The sequence below is a fragment of the Etheostoma spectabile genome, chromosome 21, assembly GCF_008692095.1.
Source record: "Etheostoma spectabile isolate EspeVRDwgs_2016 chromosome 21, UIUC_Espe_1.0, whole genome shotgun sequence".
Taxonomy (NCBI): domain Eukaryota; kingdom Metazoa; phylum Chordata; class Actinopteri; order Perciformes; family Percidae; genus Etheostoma; species Etheostoma spectabile.
Window position 1 is genome coordinate 19,879,373 of NC_045753.1, and position 11,651 is coordinate 19,891,023.

The 11,651-nt window shown below is 41.3% G+C and overlaps 3 protein-coding genes across 4 annotated transcripts; 1 reads left to right on the plus strand and 2 right to left on the minus strand.

The window, feature by feature from the left end:
• Window positions 1–107: 107 nt before the first annotated feature.
• Window positions 108–2,380, minus strand: LOC116671314 (oocyte zinc finger protein XlCOF8.4). Its single transcript, XM_032502517.1, has 3 exons — window positions 2,070–2,380; window positions 1,726–1,918; window positions 108–1,618 (listed from the first exon to the last, which is right to left on the minus strand). Exons 2-3 carry the CDS (start codon window positions 1,907–1,909, stop codon window positions 738–740), a joined length of 1,065 nt encoding a protein of 354 aa, XP_032358408.1. The 5' UTR covers window positions 1,910–1,918; window positions 2,070–2,380; the 3' UTR covers window positions 108–737.
• A 334-nt stretch (window positions 2,381–2,714) lies between these two features.
• On the minus strand, window positions 2,715–7,028 carry pkmyt1 (protein kinase, membrane associated tyrosine/threonine 1). Of its 2 annotated transcripts, none has more exons than XM_032502461.1 (8): window positions 6,689–7,028; window positions 5,448–5,864; window positions 4,870–5,107; window positions 4,436–4,715; window positions 4,231–4,337; window positions 3,973–4,145; window positions 3,596–3,816; window positions 2,715–3,495 (listed from the first exon to the last, which is right to left on the minus strand). In XM_032502461.1, the coding sequence occupies exons 2-8, from the start codon at window positions 5,820–5,822 to the stop codon at window positions 3,111–3,113; spliced, it is 1,779 nt and encodes a 592-aa protein (XP_032358352.1). In that variant the 5' UTR covers window positions 5,823–5,864; window positions 6,689–7,028; the 3' UTR covers window positions 2,715–3,110. The 2 variants fall into 2 exon arrangements, with proteins under 2 accessions (XP_032358352.1, XP_032358351.1); XM_032502460.1 differs by having other exon boundaries at window positions 6,612–6,875.
• Window positions 7,029–7,653: 625 nt separating this feature from the next.
• LOC116671336 (elongin-B) lies at window positions 7,654–10,844 on the plus strand. The gene is made up of 4 exons (XM_032502557.1): window positions 7,654–7,831; window positions 8,508–8,642; window positions 8,841–8,949; window positions 10,552–10,844. Exons 1-4 carry the CDS (start codon window positions 7,829–7,831, stop codon window positions 10,662–10,664), a joined length of 360 nt encoding a protein of 119 aa, XP_032358448.1. The 5' UTR covers window positions 7,654–7,828; the 3' UTR covers window positions 10,665–10,844.
• The last annotated feature ends 807 nt before the right edge of the window (window positions 10,845–11,651 follow it).

The window sequence follows — 11,651 nt, forward strand, 5'->3', positions numbered from 1 at the left end:
CCAAGATGGACCTTATTTTGTAGGGGATGTTTCTTTCATAAGCCTTGTTAAACAATGAGAATTGTTGGCTGGGTTATTTATTATTTACACATATTCCATGCTGATCTGGATCCTCCAAAGGCATGATTGACTAATAAATGGCACAACTGTCTGCCATCTCTCCGCAGACTACAATTAATTTAATCACTGACAACAAATAAGTCATGAGACAGATCAACTTTTAAAATCCCAGTACAGTATTGTTTTAATGCTATGACTCACAATGTGAAGTTTTTTGCAGCAGTATACAATTTGCTCGCTGCTTTGCTGAGTTATTAAGATGACAACACAATGTCTGGTTTGGCTTTGTAGATTCAGATTGTATAGGATCTTTGTAAAGAAATCTTGTTAGCAATACTTTACCACAAATAAGTACCAAATGCATTGATTTGATTTGGAAATTGGACAAATAATAGTAGACCTATAAGACAGAAACAGTAGGAATTATTGTTGTCGAATTAATGTGCATTACAATAAACGTCCTGTTTTGGTCAAATAAGCCACAATTACTTTTACATGTAACACTCTTGAAGCTACATCCCTTTTTTAAACAGGACTGCAATGCAATCAGCTGACAAAAATGTTCATAAGAGATGGCTTGACATTAAACTTGACAACACTTTGCACTTTTTATCATTTACTGTGTCCAGCCCTAAATATCAAAGCATATGTTTATAGAAATTCTGGATCCAGCAGCCTCACAGATGGGTCTGCAGGTGTTTCTTCATGTTACTCGAGTGACTAAAACTTTTGCCACAGTGACTGCAGCCAAACGGCTTCTCTCCTGTGTGGTAGCGCAGATGCACCGTCAGGTAGCCTGACTGGCTGAAGCGCTTCCCGCACACCGAGCAGCAGTAGGGCTTCTCCCCCGTGTGCACCCTGTTGTGTTTCTTGTAGTCGCCGGCGTGCCTAAAGGTGCGACCGCAGAGCGAGCAGCAGTAGTGTTTTCTGCTGTTCCTCTGGAACCCTCTTGAGCCTGAAGCGCCCACTTTAGTGCTTGTTTGAGTGGTGTGACGTTTCTCTGCAACACGGTTTGTACTGTTGTCTCTTTGGGATGGTGGCTCTTCTATGCCATTTTGCTCCACATAGAAGACAAGTCCTGACTCAGAGTAGAGTCCTGAATTGGCTTGAGGAGGCTCTAGGTTTGGTCTGTGTGAGGATGTAGCGCTCGTACCAGCATCACCGTGAAAATAACTTGTGTTGCACACGGCGTCTTCAATCGACGTAGGCTCTGATTTCATTTTATGATCGTTGTCAGAGATTGTAACAACATGATTTGAAATAGGAGCCGACAGTCCATGATCAGTCTCCGTTTTAAGAGCTCTTGGACTGTTGAAGTCATCACCGCCTACATGAGGTCCTGTCGTAGCTCTAGGGGAGACACAGGGGGTGACTAATAACGGGATGGATGCTTCACAGTCAAGGTCTTCAAATGAATATGAAGGACAGATTACTGCAATTTCTTTATCAGAGGGGACAAGATCAATGTCCTCTTCTAGCTCCTCTTTCTGTTTCTGCTCCATCAGATGCTGGGCTGCATCCGCCTGCTGGGCTGCAGGGGGGATTTGTGGCACACCTCCTGCACAACAACAAAGGTGGCAAAGCACAAAAAAACACAAATAAAATCAACATTTATTAATAGAAATATAACACTTTCAATATTTCTGTAAACAAGTATCGTCTTACCATTGGTTTCTAGTTTCTCCTGGAGCTCCTGCAGCCTCCTCTTCAGACTCTGGTTCTCTCTCTGTGTTCTGGCAGTTTTCTCCTGGTACTCGGACACCGTCTCCTTCACCACCTCCAGAACCTCCTGCACCGCTTTACACAGCAGCTTTTCCACTCGGGCATTAAGACGTTCAATTTTGGACATATTTGTTGCCTGAAAGAAATGGAGAGCAGGTTGGTCAGTGTGTGAATTTCATAGATCACCATCTCACTATTAGCCTAAATAGGCTAAAACAGGGCTCCAGTAGGGCTATAGCCTATAATGTTTCAGTTACCATTCCTTAACTGAAGGGAAAGCAGCATACCTTGAACCTAACGCAATCCCGTCAAATTTGGCATGAATCCCAGGTTATCTAGTAATGATCCAGGTGAAAACGCTCATTGTTTACAACATTCACACTCGGCTATTACAGTTATCCGCAAATCGGTTGCAAAATCCTTTCTCAGGACAAGAAAGAGTCCATTCGGCAAAATGCTATACCTCATCAAGAAGATAAACAGAGGTCGAAGTCCACAAATGGTTTAAAAAATAATTACCCCGATATGTGGCATTGTGTGCACGGAATATATGTACCGCCCCATCATCCCCTTCTTAGGTTTTTTAAGGCGGCTGGCATCCAGCATGTCGTACGTTACTGCCATCTACTGGCGAGGAAGTAAACGTACACACACACACACACACACACACACACACACACACACACACACACACACAACACCAACACACCACACACCACACACACACCACACACACACACACACACACACACACACACACACACACACACACACACACACACACACACACACACACACACACACACACACACACACACACACACACACACACACCACACACACACACACACACACACACACACACACACACACACACACACACACACACACACACACACACACACACACACACACACACACACACACACAGATTTAGATTCAGATTTTATTTCTTCTGTCATCATGAGGTAAATTGAGTACACCAAGCTAAGATAACTATTAACATTACATCATGACTTGTCATTTCAGCAACAGATTGCAGTTACAAACATAAAAGTGCTTTGAAGTCTGGTTTAACCTTTTCCCCTTAATAATAGTAATCATTTTTTTTTGAATAGCTACACTTAAAATAGCTGCGGTAAGACACAAATGGCAAAAAACAGTTCATACAAAACTACTTACTTCTATATATATATATATATATATATATATATATATATATATATATATATATATATATATATATATATATATATATCAGCTCCTCTTCACCCATTATTTTAAAGTGAAAACATCTTTCCCCTGTGTGTAAAATGGCAGTCTAGTACTCATGGCAGTCCCTCCAGAGTTGTATCTTCAAACAGACTGAGCAGGTTCTTTGGTTCAAATGTGGGTTGGGGCAGAGCCCCCTCTGTTTGGACACTGTTGCGATTGCGCCGCTGCGAGGACTTGGTGGATGAAGAATGTCGGCTCTGTGTGGAGTTTTCATTCGTGCTATCTGCACAAAGCTCTGCATGTATGGGACTCACACTGGGTGTCAGTGAGTGGCAGAAACCATTTGAGTGGATGCTGGAAGGGGTCTGCCCTAAGTTACAGGAGGACCAATCACCCAGATTTGAGTGAGTGGGTGTGCGGGCAGGACTTCGATGATTGTGGGTTGGTGAACCAGGGAGGGGAGTAGATGTGCTTTCCACAGACAATCTGGATTTGATCCTGTGGAGTGGGGGAAATGTGAAAAATGACAATAGCTCTTTCTTAATACTATACATAAACCATGTTATGAATTAGTCATATTTTTGATACAATTTTCTACCTGTGTAAGAAGGTGGGGGAAAGCTCTGGGTCTGTAGGATCCAACAGAAACACTGTATCATCCTCTGGGCTCCCAGATTCAGCATGCATGGCACTGAGAGGCAGGGTTAAATCCTTGTCCCAGCTACCCTTCGGAGGAGTACAGGGCACTGGCTTTGTCCAGTGAGGAAGAAAGGACAAGTGAAGGGAGGAGAGGAGCCTACACCCAAAGCACAACACCAACTACAAGAAAAAGAGCAAAAGAATATAAAAGTGAAACTTCAATGTTGATTTAAAAAAAGGAAACTTTCATGTTTCAGTTTGGAATTACATGTATATTTAAATTATTTAAAGAAAACTCCAAACGTTTATTTTCAAAAGGTTTATTAGACAAATTACCTGACAGAAAGAGACTAGTGTCAGCATAGTCTCAACGACCAAAAGATGGATGCGCCTCTTCCACCTGTGTTTCCTAACAGAGGGGAGAGCAAGAAGCTCAGAGACTGTTGGCCTCTCAGATGGTTCTGGGGCCAGCATCGCCCGCAGTACTGTCTGTAGCTCAGTTGACAGGCCTGCAAATACAGAAGGAAATAGTAGAAACATAAGTCATTTGAGTAAAATCAATGGGACAATATATGAGGATTAAGAGGATCTTACCACTGGTAAACTCTGAGGGGAGGCAGCCTTGTCTGAGCTGTTGCCAGCCCTCTCCACCATTTGGAACTTCCATATTACAGGCAAGCTCCAGAATAGAAACACCCAAACTAAATACAAATGATTTGACAATATTTAGGAACAACAGTTTAAATCATATCAATCAGGTACATTCTACATTTCGTTTTCTCATTTACGGTATTTGTACCTGAATACATCTGCAGCAGGACCGTATTCCCCACGGAGCAGCTCAGGGGCCATGTATCTCGGATCTCCTTCCTGGATGTCGTCTTTCACTTTCCCCTCTACAGACTCGGTACTCTTCTGTTTGAGCTCAAAAAGCAGCCCAAAGTCCCCCAGCTTGAGGCGGCCAGAGTCAGTAACAAGGACATTGGCAGGCTTCAGGTCAAGATGCACAAAACCATGAGAGTGCAAGTGTTGCAGTGCTGAAAGGAGATCGCACAGGTAGGCCCATGCTGCAGGCTCATCTGGATTTAAATGTTTTAAACGAAAGCCAAGTCAGTATGTCTGGGGATTTGAGAATTTTCTGGACCAAGCAGTACATGCATTATGATTGTGTAGAAAAAACATTAGTAGCTAAAACAATATCTGAATACATTGTATTGTCTCTTTTTGACAGACCTGGGCCAGGAGACTGGTTCTCAGCATGGAGCAGCAAGCTGGTGCTGCACAGCTCTGTCTGGATGTAAAGTCGGCCACACTCCTCCCAGGCTGCCACAAAATTCAGGATATGAGGGTGAGGACAGAGGCGCTCATGGTTCCTGGCTTCCCTCACGCTACGGTTCCTCTCACTGTTGCCCCTAAAGCGATGAGCAGAGCGCTTGACAGCATACTGCCGGCCGTCCACATTGCTTTGCACCTAGAAAAGAATTGAGAAAATCCAGAGGTCTTCAGGATCTCCAAATGATATACTCCGTGAGAAAGTAAGGCTTACAGAGATATCTAAATTTGTATTGTGAGCTTTCCCAATATAAAACCACAGCACAGAAAAGTTTTATGTAAATACTGTTATAAACTTTTTTTATTAGAAACTGTTAATTTACCACTCTAGACAGCCCCTTATATAGTTATTATTGTAAGAGTCTTAAAAACTTGAGTATCTTATGTCAACTTTTTCACAATATAGTCCTTAAATTGCAGAATTTCTAACACACACACACACACACACACACACACACACACACACACACACCTCTTACCTTGTAGACCTCTCCAAACGACCCTCTTCCCAGCAGGCCCAAATTAGTGTAGCACTGACTGAAATAGGACTGCTGTTTGCTGGGATCATATACAGGATTCGGAGCAGGGGACTTACTAAGGGAACACGACAGGGGTGTCCAGGGGGATGGATGCTGAGGGAACATCCTGCTCAGAGGGGGACATCCCTTGGATGGTGGCAGCGGGGGCAGAGAATGTGAGAGCTGGGTAGGTGAACAGTAGGATGAGTTGGATGTACATAGTGAGGAAAAAGGGAGACGGCGCTTTTTGAGGGAAAAGGACTGCTCTGCATGGGAGAAGTGGGTGGGAAGAGGGAGAGGCATCCTGGACACTGTGGTTTCCACAGCCACTGACATTGTGGCAGGCCTTTTTCAGTTCTTTCCCTTGAAGATAATGAGCTGCAATATTTAAAAGAAAGCCTTTAAACAGTAGCAGTCTGGCTGACAGTTACAATGAATGTACCAATGCCATTTTTGCACTACTTATGCAAATTCAAAACATTGCTGGTCTGAAATTATCCGTCATTTTCATTTACCACTAAACCAAAGTAAAGACTTAATATTTAAACGCCACCCTAAAACGTATTAATCTAAACTCTGACACGTGCAATAAAATGTGATCTGTCAATAGAAAATAAAAATCTGTTCAGGCACTTAAAATATATGTGCCTCTTTACGTAAATAAAATAAACCAGAAACTGGTGGAGATTATCTTTTTCTGTCCAGCTGGGTCACACTCATGTTGTCTAGATTAAGAGAGATCTGATATCCTGAACATCCAGCTCAACAGGTTGTTGGCCAATTGTCAGATATCAGTATCAATCGTCTTGGTCCATTGATGGATACCTAGCTCATTTGTAAAACAGGTCCTAGAACTGACCTGTTGAATGTAACGTAGCTCTAACGTTAGCTAACTAGGTTAACCGAGTAAACATAGTATACAAGTTTGATAACGTCAGTCGTCAACTGTAATATTTACGAATAGTTACTTTGCTAAAATAGGTATGGTTAACAGCATTATTCATTCTTTATTATTTGCCATTACTGACATGACAATGTCGCCTCCACAAAATGCATTTTGGCTAACGTTAACTGAGGGCGGACCGAGTCAACAACATAATAACATTACCTAGCTAGCTAAATTACGTTACACTCAAATGACGTGCTGTAACTGACAGTTCATCGATATATAAAGTAGAATTAAGTAACGTTATCACACAGACCATAATCCAGTTTTAACGACGGGCGGTCTTCTAAACAGTGTTGTTCCTAAAGTCGCTGTAGTGCAAAAACAAACTGCGCGTAAACTCTTCAGAACGTACCTCGCGCCAAATTCTGACGATTACACGCAGTGCTGCCTGCGTGGAGACGCAGCTCGCCCCTGATACACGCAACGACGTCAACACGAGCATATTGCGCAGGCGTAATGACAGCATTGATGTTGTTACGTCAACAGAGAAAAAGAGACACACTTTCTACCATGATAAATCACCAATAGAAGCTTCTAAACAAAAAACTACACAACTGGACATGTTCCAGAAACAATTTAATCCAAAATTGGAGAACAACATCGGTAACCAAAAGTGCATGGGACAGAAAAACGCTGCAAGTTGTCTTCTTCTTTAGTTGTTTTGGCGAGCTACAAACCGACATTGAAGGTTCATACCGCCACCTATTGTACCGGAGCGTGTAACATCCTGACTTTACCATAGACTGTATACAGTGTAAATTGTCTATGGACTTTACCAGTGTAAAGTACGGTAGTGTAAGGTACCCTCATTCATACTGGATCCTGTTAGTTGAACGTACCCCTTCATTGAGGCACAATGATCCAAATGTATAACACTATTCATAATATGTATTTATTATCAGAGCACTCAAGTAATAATATATATATATATAAACAACTAATAAATTATTATTTTAAAGTGGACATTGTTAAGTGTTTCATACAATTAAACTGTGAATATCAAGGTTGGTTTGGTCATCAATTGTACTACTAACGTTACTAGGCTATAGGCTACTACTTGGAGTAAAGCTGAACGTTTAATCCTTTAGCTAGCCATTTCAACCATTTATCCAGTACACATAATACAAGTGCAAATATCCTCTCGATGCAGTAACGTCTGTGGTTAAATGATGTTAAAAAACATATATAAAGTGTTGACGCCTGCGCACTATGCCCGTATTGACATCGGCACGCGCGTATCTGGTGCGATCCAGTGTCTAACAGTGCTGCGTACTTGCCTTTCGTGAATACAAAATGCTTATCTGGATTGCGCAATATCCGCAAGCGGTGCAGTCTGGGGTTCTGCTGCACAACAGAGGGCTGGCGCAACTGGCTAGCTAGCTGACCACTTGAAATGGTAATTGTATTATTATTATTATCGGTCATTTTGTGAGATTGGTGTCTATATACAACCACTGCCTTAATGTTCAGGGCTTTGTACAAAAGTAGTAGCACTAAAGTAACAAACGATGCCGATGGTTATACAATGTTTATTTCCGCTTGTGCTTGCTAGCCAGCTAAAGCTAAGTTAGCTGTATTAGCTTTGCCTTCTCATCTAGCGGTTAACGTTAGCCGTACTGAGAGGTAACTTATCTTAGCCATCCTTGGAAGTGAAATAACGTCAGCCAACCGACCCAGTTAAGTTAGTCAGATCAGCAAGGTTAATTTTGCTTTTGCTCAGAGCTAAATACACTGCTCGCTGGCTGTTGGCAACTTATGAATTTATTAGGAGTAACGTAAATTGATGTATCCGGGGAGAAAAAACTTGCTTGACACATTGGCATAACAACCAGTTTCATTTTAAGACTTCACCAACAATACACGTTTAGTCTACATACAAGCAATGTGAGGTGTTCTTAACTGTTGCCAGACACTTAGCAACGACTCAAAGTTACCTACTGAGATGTTTTGTCAAATATAGAGTGGTTACCATTTTTAGAACCAAATTCAATCCCTCAAAACCACAAATAAAGTTGCTTATCTTTGACAGTTTGTTTTAATAATATTGTAATTGTATGCCCGCTTTGCTTCAGGACGTGTTCTTAATGATACGGCGTCACAAGACCACAATCTTCACAGATGCCAAGGAGTCTACCACTGTGTATGAGCTGAAGCGTATTGTTGAAGGGATCCTTAAGAGACCACCTGAAGACCAGAGGCTGTACAAAGTGAGTTTAGGGGCCAAGTACACATAACTGACAGCATCACAATGTGACGGTGGAGGCATGCAACTTCACTTTAGTCCCAAGGGTGACTAAAATATTATTTGGAAATGTCTCACACACTGTCTTGATGTTCATTGATGCAAATTAATACATTTTAGGCCATTAGGGGTTCCTGTGACTTTTTCAACGTTTGTTGCACAGGATGACCAGTCGCTAGAGGACAGCAAAACTCTTGGTGACTGTGGATTTACCAACCAGACTGCCAGACCTCAAGCCCCAGCTACAATTGGTCTGGCCTTCCGCATTAATGGTATGTTTAGTTTATGTTATGAAGTGTCAGGGTCAAGGATTAAGGATCAGGGACTTTTTTTTTTCTCCTCCCATTAGGGTGATTTTCACAACAAGAAAAAATTTGTCTTTCTGCTTCTTACCAACTCAACTCTTGTGTGGTTTGGTTGAATCTTAGTAATTAATTACATGATTGATGATAATCATTTGTACTTTATGCAAACTAATCTGCTTCAGTCTAATTTACACCCCCAAGATCTGTAATTTGGCACTGTGTCAGTATGTAAGCAGATAACAGTGGTTATCAGCTACTGTAACTCATTCATGCTCTTACACTGTTTAAATATCAATCTGTAAAGTTGATTGCCATATAGGGCTGTTCAGTTTATTTTAGTATAGTACTTTAGTGATAGAATAAAAACCAAGATAATGGTTGTTAGCTACAGTATATTAGTTTGTTTTTATTATACATAAATTGACATTGTTACTGAAAAAGCATAAAAACTACAGACAACATACGTCAAAAAGAACGTGAATATAACTCCTTTTTTTTAATTAGATTTGAGCTTGAGAAATATCACTAGAAATTAGATTTGAAATTAATATTAAAATGTCTATGATGTTAATTTTAAAAATGATTCTCAAGAATAATCCCAAAGGAGGATTTTTCGCTGTCTAGATTTGATAAAATCAACATTTTTATTTCAGGATATTAGAGAGGCCACGGGGCTTTTAGCGTTGACACCAAATCTTCGGCCGTCGTCTTGTCGGTCAACTCTCTGTCTAAAACCGCCACGTGAGAAATTAGGGCTGCTCAGTGATTGAAAAGAACCATAATCAAAATTCTTTTGGTCAAAATTAAAATCACGATTACTCATTGAATTGAATATTGAATTTAAACAACAGTGAAAGTACTTTTTTAACTGTGAAATTTCCCTTTTTATATTTTTTTTCCCTGTGAACTTTTTGAATTCCTCTTCAGAACACAAGACAAAATAAGTTTCCTTGCAAAATGTAACGTGCAAAATGGTTTTTTTCCTTGATTAGATTTTTTTTGTGATTGTTAGGAGGAAAATTCAATGAATTGCACCGCCTAGTGAGAAGTAAAATCTGACTCCTGCTACCCTGTGCTGCGACTCTGCTGCTGCTTTACGGAGCAGGCACTGTCAGTTGGATTCCAGCTGATACAAGAAAAATTTAAAGAAACGCTCTTTTTCTATAAAACGATAGTCGGGTCAGTGGGTAAGTTATGTAATTGGTGGATGCCTGAACACCGTGCAACACCGACTACCGTCGCAAGCCTACTAAACAAAAAAAATCCTTCCTGAGCCTCCAGTCTGAACGTGCTCACAGGCTCCAGAGAACAGATAACTTAGGACACATTACCAATTTGTCCATGACTTAAAGCAATGAAATAAATGAACTCGAGATTATGGTTTCTTTTGCTCCTGTTTAAGAGTGCATTAACAGAATAGTTCTTACTTTGGAGTTTTGGAATTTCCACCCAGAAAGACGTGACACAGTCAATGTTCCCTGCAGCAACTTTGTGATATGACTGATGTAGCCACATGCAACTCTGCCGTCATGATGGAGCTAATGTTTGCTTGTCTCCTCGGCCCTTCAGATGACATGTTCGAACAGCTGCACGTCGAGGCCTTCTCCAGCCCCCCAGAACTCCCTGATGTGATGAAGCCTCAGGACTCCGGTAGCACTGCCAATGAACAGGCAGTGCAGTGATAACGTGGAGTGGAAACGAGCAATGGAGGAAAGGATGGAAGTGTGTGTGTGTGTGTGGATTAACTGCAGTGGAGAAGTAGCGGGTTGGAGAATATGTAATATAATTTGTTGGATGGGGACATTCTAGGTAACCAAGCCTATCCATGTTACCTCCATGCTATCATCCCAGCAATCATTCCAAACAAAATTCAAAACAAAGGCTTTATTTTCCCCGAAACAGATAAAACTGACAACAGAGGGATTAATTTGGTCAAAGGACGTCCTGTCTGTGGCATACAGTATACACAGGAGAAACGTTTTCTGGCGTTAAAACCTAAGTTTTGAAAATGCATACATTACCACGTCATCAACATCAATGTGGCACCTTCCCCTAATCACACAAACATAGCCTGTAACTGTGAGCTTGCAAAATTAAAAGTTTTCCTGTTTTGTTTTTTACACTGCTGGCTGATTTTTATTTTAAATACAGGTTTGTGTCAATATTTAATGAAGAAGACAGAATTGAAGGGGCCTGTTGAAGAAGTTGGGGAGGGCAGTAGCTTTCATGGACAGACAATTTGAGTTGGCATAGTAGGAAAAACACAGGTGTAACTAATAACATTACTGACGGCTCTGTTCTGTTTAAAGGTGCTGTAGGTAGGATTGCAAAGATCCAGGACTTAGCCAAAAAATTGGAACATTGACAACTTCTCAGTCTTCTGTCTCCTAAGTCCCTCCTCCCACAAGGGAGAATGAATGCGTGTGCATGAACAGTGATAGACATAAAGTCAGACACCCCCCCACCACACACACACACACACACTCAAACATAGGGTACGTTTTAGCAAAGAGTTAGTTTTGTAAGTCTTACCTACTGCACCTTTAAGTGTCCCAATAAGGTGAGACAGTGAGTCAGCATGCAACTGATGCCACCGTTAATGTCATTATTTACACCCGCGCTTTTCATTTTGTGCCATTTTCCTCAGCTAGTTTAAGGCCAGGAAAAGT

Coding starts and splice junctions, on each gene's coding strand:
- LOC116671314 (XM_032502517.1), bottom strand. CDS start 1,909: ATGTCCAAAATTGAACGTCTTAATGCCCGAGTGGAAAAGCTGCTGTGT. Junction 1,619..1,725: donor GGAGAAACTAGAAACCAATG/GTAAGACGATAC, acceptor GTTGTTGTGCAG/GAGGTGTGCCACAAATCCCC.
- pkmyt1 (XM_032502461.1), bottom strand. CDS start 5,822: ATGTCAGTGGCTGTGGAAACCACAGTGTCCAGGATGCCTCTCCCTCTT. Junction 5,108..5,447: donor CGTTTGGAGAGGTCTACAAG/GTAAGAGGTGTG, acceptor ATTCTTTTCTAG/GTGCAAAGCAATGTGGACGG. Junction 4,716..4,869: donor GAACCAGTCTCCTGGCCCAG/GTCTGTCAAAAA, acceptor ATTTAAATCCAG/ATGAGCCTGCAGCATGGGCC.
- LOC116671336 (XM_032502557.1), top strand. Junction 8,643..8,840: donor AAGACCAGAGGCTGTACAAA/GTGAGTTTAGGG, acceptor TTTGTTGCACAG/GATGACCAGTCGCTAGAGGA. Junction 8,950..10,551: donor TCTGGCCTTCCGCATTAATG/GTATGTTTAGTT, acceptor TCGGCCCTTCAG/ATGACATGTTCGAACAGCTG.